The 14,566-nt window shown below is 27.3% G+C and overlaps 1 protein-coding gene across 1 annotated transcript in view; it reads left to right on the top strand.

Annotated features, from left to right (window-relative positions):
• The window catches only part of LOC135927858 (low-density lipoprotein receptor-related protein 6-like), a 173,178-nt gene that overhangs the window by 40,945 nt on the left and 117,667 nt on the right, over positions 1-14,566 (top strand). The window contains exon 10 of the mRNA XM_065464086.1: positions 489-781. Coding sequence (XP_065320158.1) covers positions 489-781 — 293 coding nt within the window. The remainder of the gene's footprint in view (positions 1-488; positions 782-14,566) is intronic.

Raw genomic sequence — 14,566 nt, 5'->3', positions numbered from 1 at the left:
AAATAATAAGTAAATATTACGCCGGAAAACTTGAAATTGAAATTAATTGATAAAATAACTTATGAATGTGATAATATGTAAATGTAATTAAATATATATATTTAATATGAGATAGAAATAAATATTAACAAATATATAAATTAATATAAGCAATAATATTTTTGAAAAATATATCCTGACATCTGCATTTTTTGGCTTGGGGGGAGGTATTTGCCCCCCCCCCCCGCTGCTTACGCGCCTGATTGACTCTATATATTAATAATGTTTATTGTTTTGTTTATTTATGGATAGAAGCATCCATATTTTACTCAAAAATATGAAAAGTTTAAAACATCGACACTCCTTTTTGACCAAAAATATTAATGTTAAACGTCCCATATGTGATAAATTTGTTTTAAAGAGTTATAAATATACACCAGTTTATTATTACATATTTGTAGATTTTATAAGGCAAACGTAAACATTTAGAATTTTATTTTCAAAAAAAGTTACATGTATTGGACGGATTGGGGCAATATGCCTAAGCTGGAGAGTGCACACATGGATGGAACCAACCGTAAAATCTTATTAAGTGGTGGCGATATGGGTTGGCCCAATGGTATCGTCGTGGATTACAGAACTGATTACATGGCAGGCAAAGGACTGCTATTCGATAAGAACCCTAGAATATTCTGGAATGATGCTATGAAAGATATGATAGAAAGTATGCGAGCCGATGGAACCGAGAGGACCATGATTGTTTCTCAACAAATTCCTCATAATTTTGGACTAAGTTTAATAGGTTTATACCCGATATATAAATTATATTTTATTGTGAAATTAGACGATCTTTCAGACTAAAAGCGTTGAAATGAATGATTACGGGTATTCAAACCGAAACTTGAAACTAAAAATTTTAAATTGATAAATAAAGCGAGCTGGTCATTCCATGACAATTCGATCTAAAAAGCCATTTTCATATCCTCTTTCAAATCATGTTGTGAGGACCTATGCAATTTATATTTAGCCCTAACATAATTAGTTCCGGGGATTAAAAATTAATCTTTATTTTCAATAATGGTAAAGGTTTGATTTTATGCTTAAATTTTCTAAAAATTTATATATATATATTTATTAAATCAATATAAATTTATTTAAAAAAAAATAATTTTTAGATGGCGATATGCTAAAAAATCTAAATTATTATTTTTTTTAAAATGAAATTAATATATGTAATTATAAAAACAACATTTAATTAATATTGATCTCGATTTTATTGTGATTTTCCAAACGTCAGCGGGTGTAAGCATGTAAATAAACCCTGTCGCTGTTTGAGGATTTACAATTCTAGTTTATCTTCATTTGGAAAAATGAAGGATGAAGAGGCTCCATGTTGATGCAGAAAACTAACCTGCGTTCTTTGGTTTATTCATTTTTATCTACAACTGCCAACCACCTTAGATTATAAAAACAAGTTACATAGCAATTAATATAATTCATTCTAAATCTCATGTCTTGATAAGTAATTTTTTCCACTTTACCTTCTTAAAGATTTGAATTAATTTTTATTTCAATAGTTCTCAGACCTAGTTATCAAACTACATGTATCTTTTGCATGTCAGTTGTTACTGTTGCGCGTAAAATTCCATCTTTTAAATTCTTCTCTGGTTGTTCGATCCCAAATACTCCCAGCAAAAATTTTGGGAAGGTCCGTCACGCCTAGTAATTTAAAATTTATTCACACTCATACTGTGACCAACCATGACCCATCGTGTCACGTGGCCCACCTCTAGTATAAACGCATGAAACTTTCATGTTACGGGACTGCGTTTAGCCCATTGAAACCTTGTTTAAAAAGATATTTTCCCATTTTTCACATTCATGGTCGTTTACGAACGACTTTGAATAACTCCTATGATATTTTTTATACAATTTTTTTATTTACTTTTGGGTATTTGATTTCCGATGCAGTATGATTTAATAGGAGATTCCTCGATTTCTTTTAATGAAACATTAATGTCCTCAATGATACTTTTCGTAATATCATAAATAATGTTGAAACTACTTTTGACATATTTTCCTTAATTTTTGATAATCCATTTCTACACAGGTAGGGCACAAGGGGAAGATTTAGCTAAAAAACTATGTTTTTTAAAAATATTATTTGTGACTTTCCTAATATCTTAAATATAGTTATGTTTTACTTATTGAATGGATTAGAGCAAACATATTTCTTTTATCCATTTCTAATTCAAATCGGATGGATTTAGCTAATATTAGGAAAACTGTCGAATTTTTTAAATATAGATTTAATAGAAATAACTGAGTTGATAAATATTTTAATTAAAATTTAAATATTTTTTAAAATAATATAAATTTTTATTATTAAAATATTGTTTTATATTAATTTTATTTAAAACTAGTAATAATTTAGATTTTTATATATCATCTAAATGACTTTTTTTATCGATAATTTAAAAAAAATTAAATAACTAAAAAATTATTATTTTCCCAACCTAATTTTTTTAATATAAATTTATATTGATTTAATAAATATATATAATTTTAGAATAAGTTCAAGAAGATTTTAAAAACTTTTTCCAGATATGAAAAAACTCCTGAGATTTTTTTAAAAAAATATAATTTTTTCAAGAAAGGGATTTAAGGGCTATCTAATGATACCAATATAAGTCTCTATCATTTATATTTTTTGAGTAATTTATATTTTTTTTCTTTTCCAAATTAGGAAGGACGCCATTATTTTTAGCTCTGACACGCTATATCTCAGAAACTAAGTAATGCATAAGTCCTCACATATTAGCGTGCAAAGTTTTATCCGATTTGAAAGAGGTCCACGAAATCTGATCCATTTAGCGTGAAATGACCCGAGCCTTATTTGGCTGCTGATTTGAGGTCTTGATTGGACTATTGATCATAGTTCAAGATCTTCCTTAAAAGAAATAAGCATAATATTGATGAGAAAGGGGTGAACATGTGTGTCATTCGGTGCAAGAATAATTTCGAATAATAAGATCGTTTGGCTACATAAGGTAAGAAGATATGGTAATTGTAGACCCATTTAAATAGTGCCATTATCGGTAGTAAAAAAAAAGTAAAAAAACACAAAAAATACATAATTAAAAACTAAAAAAAACGAGAATAAAATACTAAAAATAACATACTTTAATATTACTTACTATTTTTTTTATAAAAATTAGTTTATTAATTTAAAAAAATAAATTTTTATTAATGACGGAAATATATTTCATTTTTTCATTAATAATAGCTTAATAGTGCGCACATATTAAACGTTGCAACGCAGCGTTTCAAAACGCAAACAATGTATTTTAAATGCATTCGTTCAAATTGAACACATTTCCGTTTTTCATTTAAAATTATTCTTTAAAAGACAAATTTGCTTGCGTTTTTTGAAACTTTTTAAATTTTGAAGTGATAAAATTCTTCTAAATTGTAAGAATAATTATTATTAAATGATATAACAATATTTTTAGGACATGGAACGATGAAATTACCGAAAGGTTTGCAGAAATGCTGAACTCTTTTTCATGTCAAGTATCAGCTGAATAAGGAGAAAATAGAAAAACTTACTTAATTAAATATTCATGTTATTTATTTTATTGGTAAGTTGATAATAACTACTTGAAAAATAAAGAGTAGGGCTGTGCCAATCCTCAAATTCTGTTCTGACGTTACTACATAGCCTATCCAATATTGATCCAAAATTTATATTGATTTTACTTACCATCTATATTTGAATAAATCCCACAAAATATTTTACTATTCATAAAAGATTATTTATTCTCAAAAAGTTAATTACCTTGTATAAAATATTAGAAATGTTAATTTTCATGTGGAAATCTCAACAACAAATAAACCTAAAGTACTGAATGAATTTAATTGGTTAATAAATGTTTTGGAAGAAAGCCCATCTGGGATGCTGTAAAGCTAATTTATATTTTAAATTTATTTATATTTTATTTAATAATTTTTTGGTAGTTGTAGAGGAGGCTGAATCCTTAAGCTATGAGAAGGAATTTCTCTTTAAAACAGGTTATGAAATATTTATATTATCTCAAGACAAATGATATTTCATCAGAACCTATATCATCACAACCTGACAATGATTCTCCATTAGACATTTTTAATTGCATTATATAAATTATTTATTCTTTATAAAAATGTATTTTGTATATTTTATAGACAAATGATATTTCATCAAAACCTATATCATCACAACCTGACAATGATTCTCCATTAGACATTTTTAATTGCATTATATAAATTATTTATTTTTTATAAAAATGTATTTTGTATATTTTTAATAATTTTTTAATAATAGATGTTGTAAGATATTAGAATTGATATTATTTTAAGTTTGAGGTTCATTCCTCAAGATTTTAAATAGCTAAAGAGGCTACACCTAGAATAGTGTCCATATAAATAAATTTTTCTTAATATTCAATCTATTTATTTATATCATTTAATAACATAATTGTCAATAAAAATTGACAATTGTCATAATCGTTATTTTTGAACTTTTTTAAGTTTTTTTAAAGAAAATGGGTAAAAATATGTTTTGTAAACATGTTAAATTAATATTTCAGTGAAAGTGTACTACGTTATTTTTGAACTTTTTTAAGTTTTTTTAAAGTAAATGGGCAAAAATATGTTTGGTAAACATGTTAAATTAATATTTCAGTGAAAGTGTACTATGGAAAAGTGACAATTGTCATAATCGTTATTTTTGAACTTTTTTGAGTTTTTTAAAGTAAATGGGTAAATATATGTTTTGTAAACATGTTAAATTAATATTTCAGTGAAAGTGTACTATGGAAAAGTGACAATTGTCATAATCGTTATTTTAGAACTTTTTTGAGTTTTTTTAAAGTAAATGGGTAAAAATATATTTTGTAATCATGTTAAATTAATATTTCAGTGAAAGTGTACTATGGAAAAGTGACAATTGTCATAATCCTTATTTTAGAACTTTTTTGAGTTTTTTTAAAGTAAATGGGTAAAAATATGTTTTGTAAACATGTTAAATTAATATTTCAGTGAAAGTGTACTATAGAAAAGTGACAATTTTCATAATCGTTATTTTTGAACTTTTTTGAGTTTTTTAAAGTAAATGGGTAAAAATATGTTTAGTAAACATGTTAAATTAATATTTCAGTGAAAGTGTACTATGGAAAAGTGACAATTGTCATAATCGTTATTTTTGCTGAAATATTAATTTAACATGATTACAAAACATATTTTTACCCATTTACTTTAAAAAATCTAAAAAAAGTTCTAAAATAACGATTATGACAATTGTCACTTTTCCATAGTACACTTTCACTGAAATATTAATTTAACATGTTTACAAAACATATTTTTACCCATTTACTTTAAAAAAACATAAAAAAGTTCAAAAATAATGATTATGACAATTGTCACTTTTCCATAGTACACTTTCACTGAAATATTATTTTAACATGTTTACAAAACATATGTTTACCCATTTACTTTAAAAAAAGTTCAAAAATAACGGTTATGACAATTGTCACTTTTCCATAGTACACTTTCACTGAAATATTAATTTAACATGTTTACAAAACATATTTTTGCCCATTTACTTTAAAAAAACTTAAAAAAGTTCAAAAATAACGATTATGACAATTGTCACTTTTCCATAGTACACTTTCACTGAAATATTAATTTAACATGTTTACAAAACATATTTTTACCCATTTACTTTAAAAAAACTTAAAAAAGTTCAAAAATAACGATTATGACAATTGTCACTTTTCCATAGTACACTTTCACTGAAATATTAATTTAACATGTTTACCAAACATATTTTTGCCCATTTACTTTATAAAAACTTAAAAAAGTTCAAAAATAACGATTATGACAATTGTCATTTTTCCATAGTACACTTTCACTGAAATATTAATTTAACATGTTTACCAAACATATTTTTACCCATTTACTTTAAAAAAAGTTCAAAAATTACGATTATGACAATTGTCACTTTTCCATAGTACACTTTCACTGAAATATTAATTTAACATGTTTATAAAACATATTTTTACCCATTTACTTTAAAAAAACTCAAAAAAGTCCAAAAATAACGATTATGACAATTGTCACTTTTCCATAGTACACTTTCACTGAAATATTAATTTAACATGTTTACAAAACATATTTTCAACCATTTACTTTAAAAAAAGTTCAAAAATAACGATTATGACATTTGTCACTATTATTTAAAAAATTATCTATCAAAAGATATATAATAGATAAAATTACGTTAAATATAAATATATAATAATCATTTTAAAAATGTATATTAAAAAATTTATTAAAAAAATATATTAAAAAATATCAATCAAAATAATTTATTAAAAAAATCATATAACACAAAAATTAAAAAAAATAGCGATCAAAAGATATATCAAATATAAATTTAAAAAAATATATATATTAAAAAAAAATATCTATCAAAATAATTTTTTTAAAATATTTATTAAAAAAATCATATAAACACAAAAAATAAAAAATACAAAAAAAAATATCATCAATCAAAAAAATATATTTAAAAAAATTTATTAAAGAAATCACATAACACAAAAAATAAAAATGAAATATATTTAAAAAAAAATATCAATCAAAAAAATATATTTAAAAAAATATATATATATATTAAAAAAAAATATCAATCAAAAATATATTGTAACAAATTCAAATATATTTAAAATTAAAACATAATATTAATCTTAAAAAATTATTAATAATACCGAAAAAATTATTAATAATATAATATTACAAAAATTACACATTGCCTGATTTAACCAGGCAATGTATACTTTGCCGAAATAACAAAATTACCCTGCCTACCACTACCTCACATTGCCGCTAACATATAAAAAGCTAAAAATTATACCATTCTCCCCCCTCTTATATTATTAGAACTATAATAAATATTTTGCCATTGTTGATTTTTATATTTTGTTTACATTTAAAAAATATATGCCCCCCCCCCCCCCCATTTTTATGTCATATATATAATAATCTGATATGTTATATTATAATTAATTAAATTTAAATTAAACTTATTAATTTATGAGTATAAATTAACATATAGATCGATAAAACTTTTGACCCAAAAAATCATAAAATTAACAAATAATCGAATATAAAAAACAAATTTATTGCAAAAATAATTTTTGTTCTTAAATTACTAAGTATAAGATCATATAAAATTCCACATTAAAATATGTTAAATTTAAATACACCCATATTCTAACCCCAATATTTCACATCATGCTACAACCAATATATATTTGAATTAGCATTTATTGTTTATATTTAAAATAGATAATTATATAAAATAAAAGATTTGGTAGAATTTTGAATAATTTTTTTACTCCTTAAATCAATGATTTGTCGATATTATAAGAATAAATAAGCATATTTTCAGCAAAATTAAAATTAGGGTATAATTTTCCTTTCATTAAAATTGTTTTTGGTAAAAAAATAGTTGTCGTATTTGTTGAAATCTGCTGAAAACCAATTTGTTTGAAGAGATTTTGTAGCGTTATCATTAATTTATTATATTCTTTAATAGTGGCCATTCTTATCGCCGGGGTGGCCTAATGGGTAAGATGTACCCTTGGAAACACGAGTATGAACAAGGACGCAGGTTCAATCCTGGTAAGAACCATAAAAACTTTCAAGTTTTTCTTCGATGACTGATGTGTAAAGACATATGGTATGATAAATTTCGGAGCTTAGAGATGACACCCCGGTCACCGACAGGCCTGGACAGCCGGGTTCTAAGGATACCTGTCCAATAAACAAAATGAAAAAAACAAATTGGAATATGAATATGAAAGATAGGACGTTCCCTCCAAGCGACGCGCAGGGTGTAGACCTCCATCCTGTGAAAAGTAAAGTAAAGGTCAAAGCAAAGAAAACAAGATTAGCAAGTTTAAATATTGGGACGCTTAAAGGTAAGACGAGAGAATTGGCAAAGAGAAAAGTTGATATAGCGTGCATACAAGAGACGAAATGGAAAGGACAGAAGACTTTGATGATTGGAATAAATTGTACTATAATGGACTGTTAGCAATAGGAACGGTGTCGGCATCATCCTCAGTCAACTAACCTCCTCAGTTGTAGAAGTCAACAGGATCTCTGATAGACTAATGAAGATAAAACTCTGCATTGGTCAATCAATACTACACATCCTTTCATTATATGCTCCTCAAACGGGTTGCAAGGAAGAAGAGAAAGATGATTTTAGAGCTATCCTCGATGAAGCTGTAATGGAAATCCCTAAGGTTGACCTAGTCATAATTGGTGGTGACATAAATGCGCATGTGGGGAAAGCAAGAGATAGCTACAAAAGGCATCATGGTGGTTTTGGATATGGAGAAAGAAATGACGAAGGAGAGCATATACTGAAATTTGCGCAAGCCTTCGACCTTGCCTTAACCAACACCTACTATAGGAAAAAGGAAAGTCATTTAATAACATACGAAAGTGGTACAAGGAAAACACAGATAGATTACATACTAATCTCTCGCAGAAGATTAAAAGATATCAAAACAAGATAAAACTGGAACCATGCATCAAATGGGGCAAATTAAAAATAATGACAGATGCCTTTGCAATCAATGCAAACATTGAAACAATAGATTCCTCACAAGTCAGTGAAAAAATGTGGACAGACCTTTCTAGACACTGCCAAATCGACACTAGGCTTGACAAGAGGAGGCAACAAATCATACAAAGAACTATGGTGGTGGAATGAAGAGGTACAAACCACTATACAGGAGAAAAAAGCCCTTTATAAAATATGGTACAAATCCAAAAACCCATATGACGATTCAAAAAATCCAAGAGAATCTACAAAGGCGGTGGTCAGGGCCAAATCTATGGCATACGATGACATGTACATCTACATACCAAAGAAGGGCAAAATAAAATATACAGATTAGCCAAACAGCGAGAAAAGAACTCTAGGGATATAAACGGAGCTCCGAAAGTAATCAAAAAAAAGATGGGAAATTGATAATAAAGGAAAAAGAAATAATGAATAGATGGTAATAATATTTTCAGGAGCTTCTCAACTTTAATCCCCACATACCATCTAGGTGAACACTCCCCATGTCAAAACCTTGTACAACACCCACACAATTGTCAAAATTATAGGGACATAAAACTAATGTCACACTGTCTAAAACTTTACGAAAAATAATAGAAAAAAAATTAAGAGACATAATCGAAATAGGAGAAACTCAGTTTGGATTTATGCCTGGAAAATCAACAACCGATGCTATCCACGCAATTAGGCAAATGAGTGAAAAATACAGGGAAAAGAACAAAAAGCTACACATGGTCTTTCTAGATCTAGAAAAGGTCTTTGATAGAATCCCAAGAAAACTTAACTCTATATATACCTCAAACAGTCCCGTGGAATATGATATTTGCAGATGATATTGTGATACTTGCCGAATCTAAGGATGAAATGGAAGAAAGACTAGTGAGTTGGATAAATATCCTAGAAACGCACGGATTAAAAGTAAATAGAGAAAAGATGGTGATAGATTAATCAAGGGTGGCTAAAGTGGAGATCTTTATCTGGAGTGCTATTTGATAAAAGAATCCCACACAAATTAAAGGGAAAAATTTACAGTTCCATAATACAACCAACTAGTAAACAGACTTAGGTGGTATGGGCACACAATGAGAAGACCTATGAACTACATAGGAAATAAAGTTAAGAGTTTGGAAGTGATGGGCAAAAAGGCCAAAACTTCAATGGGGCCATAAAGTTAGAGCCAATATAAAGAAGTATAAATTAGATAAAAGAGATTATATTAATAACATAAAGTGGAGAGAGATGTTGAAGGAGCTTACCACCAGAAAAGGTGAAAGCTAAAGAGAAAAAAAAATAGTGGCCATTCTTAGATCTGATCTGCCTAAATTCTTTTTTTTTGTGTTTTATAAAAAAAGATGATGGCATGTTTCATATTTTTATTAATTTGCGAATATTTTTAAATTTTGAGGTTTTTTTCAAATCATTTAGGACACAGCCGGTAAATTAAAGGAAAGAAAAATAAAGATACAATATAAACTTTTTTTATATATATCAAAATAAAATATTTAAAAAAACAAATAAAAATAATTAAAAACATTAAATCAGGCAATAGTAAAATTTCTTATTCGAATAAAACGATTTCAATTTAAAAGGTTTGTTATATTTACATCTCGTATAAAAATATGACAGAACCGATTTTTATAAAAAACATATATTTTTTTGGTTGTAATTAGGCATTGAGATTGGCTTTAATTCAAACTGATTATTTCTGCGCTATTCTACTGATGACTCATCCAATGGTTCTTTTTTGTTTAGAGTTATTAGTCGTACCCCAAATAAGGCACGTCTAACCTCAGGCGGCGTCTCTCACCTTTAAGAATTTTGTTTAAGATAGTTTTTGCTTGATGGGATAGTAGGTTTTAGGGCCTTGCAAGTGAATAGACCATCAAGTCCTGCTGAATATTTTTTAAATGAATTGATGGAACATGACACCTCTATGTCATTGAAATAAGATGAAATAGGCTAAGAGTATTGTATATGAACCTGTGGAATGCTTTAATTGGAGTAAATTTAACATGTTATGATTTATTGGGGCTAAACCTTCATTTGAATTTAAAATTTTAAGGGGGCTGATTATATTAAGAATCTTAATATTTTTGGTGATTAATTTAGCTTAATAAGTTGTATCAAATGGTGGGTTAAGTGTATATTTCATACAAATGGTAATTTTGTTGGCGATGTTGAAAGATGATATAGATTGTTTTATTTTTTTGGTTAGCTTTGGAGAACATCGAAGTGTATGTTAAGTATATGAGGTGTGAATAGAAACAAATTTGGCCATTTGTCTAAATGGTTGAAATTCAAATTCAAATTTTTTAAAAGGTTAGTTAAGCATTGATCTACTGAAGCTTAGGTACTTCTAAGAATTCTTGATGTGGATCCTATTTTAGTCTAAGAGAAGTGTCAGATAAGTTAGCTTGAAGATTGGTTGTTATGATTGTTGTATCAACTGATTTTGCTAATGTACTTATGATTGGTTTTGTAGAAATTTGATTAAGTGTAATTGGAGGTGTTTTAATGGTTGAGACAATTGCTTTTTCAGGAAAGTGATATCGAATATTCCCTTGTCGAAATAAAGTAATTTTACCTAGTTTGGGTAATGATTTAGGTAGATTGCATGTTGGACAGATCACTTGAGTTTTTAAACTCATGGAATTATTAATATAGGTCAATTATTTTGGGAGGTATTTGTTGGTAGAACCTTTTATACAAAAAACTGTTTGCAGTTACCATCACTATTTTATCCAAAAAATAATAAGTAAGCCTGAAAATTTTGCTAATAGATGACAGAAGGTTGGACATCTATTAACGAATTCTCAAGGCTGGTGTACTATTATTTTGGCGAAAATCTTATTCTAAAATCGGTTAAACCGAGCCATTTAGCAACACTAGTCAATGATATGCAAGTGTCTTTCGAAATTCTGGGCTTATCATTGAATATATTTATATAACATTGAATTTAGATAAGAGATTCAAATGAATATTGACTAAATTAATTTTACAGCTGAATGGATATATTGTATTATAAAGAAAAATTATTTCTAAAAAAGAATGACAAATTAAATTTCCAAAAATTTGGCAAAAAAAGGTGACTAACTGAATATTGGAAAAAATGAAAAAAGGTTAGGGGCCATCCAAGGGAGGAGTGGATGCACGGGAAGTTAGATCGATAAATTTCTAAGGAAATTCTCTGTTGACATAAAATCATCCATTGGGATCTTCGGTGTCTATAGTTATTTTTTCCAAGGCATTTGATTAATTGGAAAGTTTCATCCCTAAGGATTCCGAGGGTGTTGTTAACTATGGGCAATAGTGTATTTAATATCGGTGTATTTGTTGTTTCTTTTTATAGTTTCGGTTTAGATCAAAGTGTGAATGATTGATTTCGCTGAGAAATCATTTCAAGTGTAGTTCCAGGCTAGGAGAAGACTTTAGACCAATATATTAAAGTAATACTACGGGTTTTTGGAACTATCATTAAAGAAACCTGATTCGAGGGTGGGAAGGTGTGTTTTTAGTATGATGTTGATAACTTTCTGGCGGGTTTGGCATCCATGAGAATGTTTGCTCATAATGGGTGGTAACTCTGAATATAATTTACCATAGTCAATACAGATGGTGTTACTTTGTTACATCTTAGGCGGGGGAGGGGCGATGAAGATTCTAAGTTGCACTGTCGAGTGGAGTAACCCAAGGTTGGAGCTGGGTATTGCCTCTAGTTATTCATATCGTGTTTTCATTTTATAAATTATTGAATTAGGGTTCATCTCAAGGTGGCCGTTTGTAAGGAGGTAAAAATGGAACTGGAAACAGAATCCCAGGCTTTTTGGGCATGAGAGGTTTGTCTGATGTGGAATGGTGAACATTTTTGCCCTAGGTGTCGAGAGTTAAGGTTAGGTTGCCGTCTGGGATGAGTAATTGGAGATTGAGGAATTACAAATAATAAGGAATATACTTCTCAATAAACATCAAAATTTTGTACAATAAAATAAGAAGGTGGATGTAGATTTTGAAATGATAACTGATTCTTCATTACATACTTTTTAATATATTTTTAAGGTTCCTAAAATAATAAAAATATATGTTGACCAAAGTAGTGTTGTTAAATGGCTCGATTTTAAAAACATCTTACCCAATATTTTAACCAAAAAATTTAACGCAAGCCTGGAGATTGTTCATAAATGGCAGAAAATTTTGGATATTTATTAACGAAATCTCGAGGATGGCTAAGTATTATTTTGGCTAAAATCTTATTATAAAACGAGCCAATTAGCAACACTACACCAGAGGCGATTATTAGTTCCACTTCAAATATTATTTGTATAAATTTAATACTAAAAATCTTCATAGAATAGTTATAGACTGTTAAAATCCAAAGCGTACGATGCGATTTTTCGATTTCATTAAAAAATGTTTTGCTTCTGTTTTTATAACTGCTCATTTCAGCTTTGATTTGTAAAATAAGCAAAACCCTGCAATTCCGATTAGCCTATAATTTAAAAATTGAAATTTTTTTTATTAAAACGAAACTTTTTAGAATTCCCTTGGTATTAGGAACTATAGTTGGGTAATGGCTAAAAATTAGCGAATTTGGCTCAATCTAGCACATGCTTAGAAAATTTGCTAAGTATTGAGGCGCGAATTAATTAATTTATTTCTTCATAGTTAAACTATACAAAAAATGTGAGACTAAGGTAAGAGTTTTCGAAAAAAACGGTTAAAAATGCACCAATTACACAATTATAATTTTACGAGCAGATATCCCTTCAAAAATGACGATTGAGTCAGAATTTTCTCCTTTATTTGACGATGGGTAAATCAGAAATTTTCCTATTATATCTCAAATAATATTTTTATATGCACAGAATCATTTCGACAAAATTTATATATATATATATATGTATTTGTTATTTATGACCTAAGAAAATTATTCCTCTTGATACATTTTTTTATTATCCATGCAGGATAGCAAAACAATTTGCTCCGATTTCTGAGATGTAAAAAATCCAATAATTCAAATTTTTTCCCACCGAAACTATGTATCACTAAGACTTTAGAATAATATAACAGTTTCAACACAAACTCATTTGTAGCTATATAAAAAAGAAAATAATATAAAAAAATTTTATATAAGAAATAATAAAAATTTTACCAAAAAAGAATACAACAGATATTTTCAAAACTGAGAAAGAAGCACAATTTTTAAAAATTATTCTGGTATATCACCTTAAGAATTTTCTATTGCCCAAATCAAATAATTATTAGGCTTGAAATTTTGAATTCATAAAAATGTATAATATCTATAAAAGATTATATCGGGGATATTTTTATGGTATTTCCTATATTATATATATTATTTTTACATCGTTCTTGCTTCACTTTTCACAAAATGTGACAAGACTTTTATTATATAAGAGATTTTATTTATCTTTATAAAAAAACGCTTAATTTATATTTTAATTAAAAATTTCGCGCTGGGAAAATAAAAAAAAATTTAGGCTAGGCTCTGTTTAATATAAATTATCGAAAATATTGAATTTGACTACTACTTGGATAGATCAGATTCCACTTTATTGCTCGATAAAAATTTAGTAATTTATTCGCCAATCATCAGATTGTATCTAGATACAAAAATGTTCTACACTTTTATAATAAACTATATTATTATCTTAGATGTATCTGTATTTAGATACTTTTAAGAGAATTTTGATATAATTTTCTTTTTCTTATATTAAAAATGATAATATATTTGAATTAAATTCGTTTAATAATATGTTAAAGTTTATTTCACAAAAACAACCACACTCATTTAATTTTACCGACAACATGGTAAATTTTTTATTATAATTTATTTATATTAATATAAGAAATATATATCATAATTTTTAGATCAATATTTCGAGACAATCTCTGAAT

Source organism: Gordionus sp. m RMFG-2023, chromosome 1 (genome assembly GCF_954871325.1).
Source record: "Gordionus sp. m RMFG-2023 chromosome 1, tfGorSpeb1-WG-v2, whole genome shotgun sequence".
In the NCBI taxonomy this organism is placed as follows: domain Eukaryota; kingdom Metazoa; phylum Nematomorpha; class Gordioida; order Chordodea; family Parachordodidae; genus Gordionus; species Gordionus sp. m RMFG-2023.
Note: the sequence above shows the minus strand (reverse complement) of the source record. Positions and strands in the feature narration are given on the sequence as shown.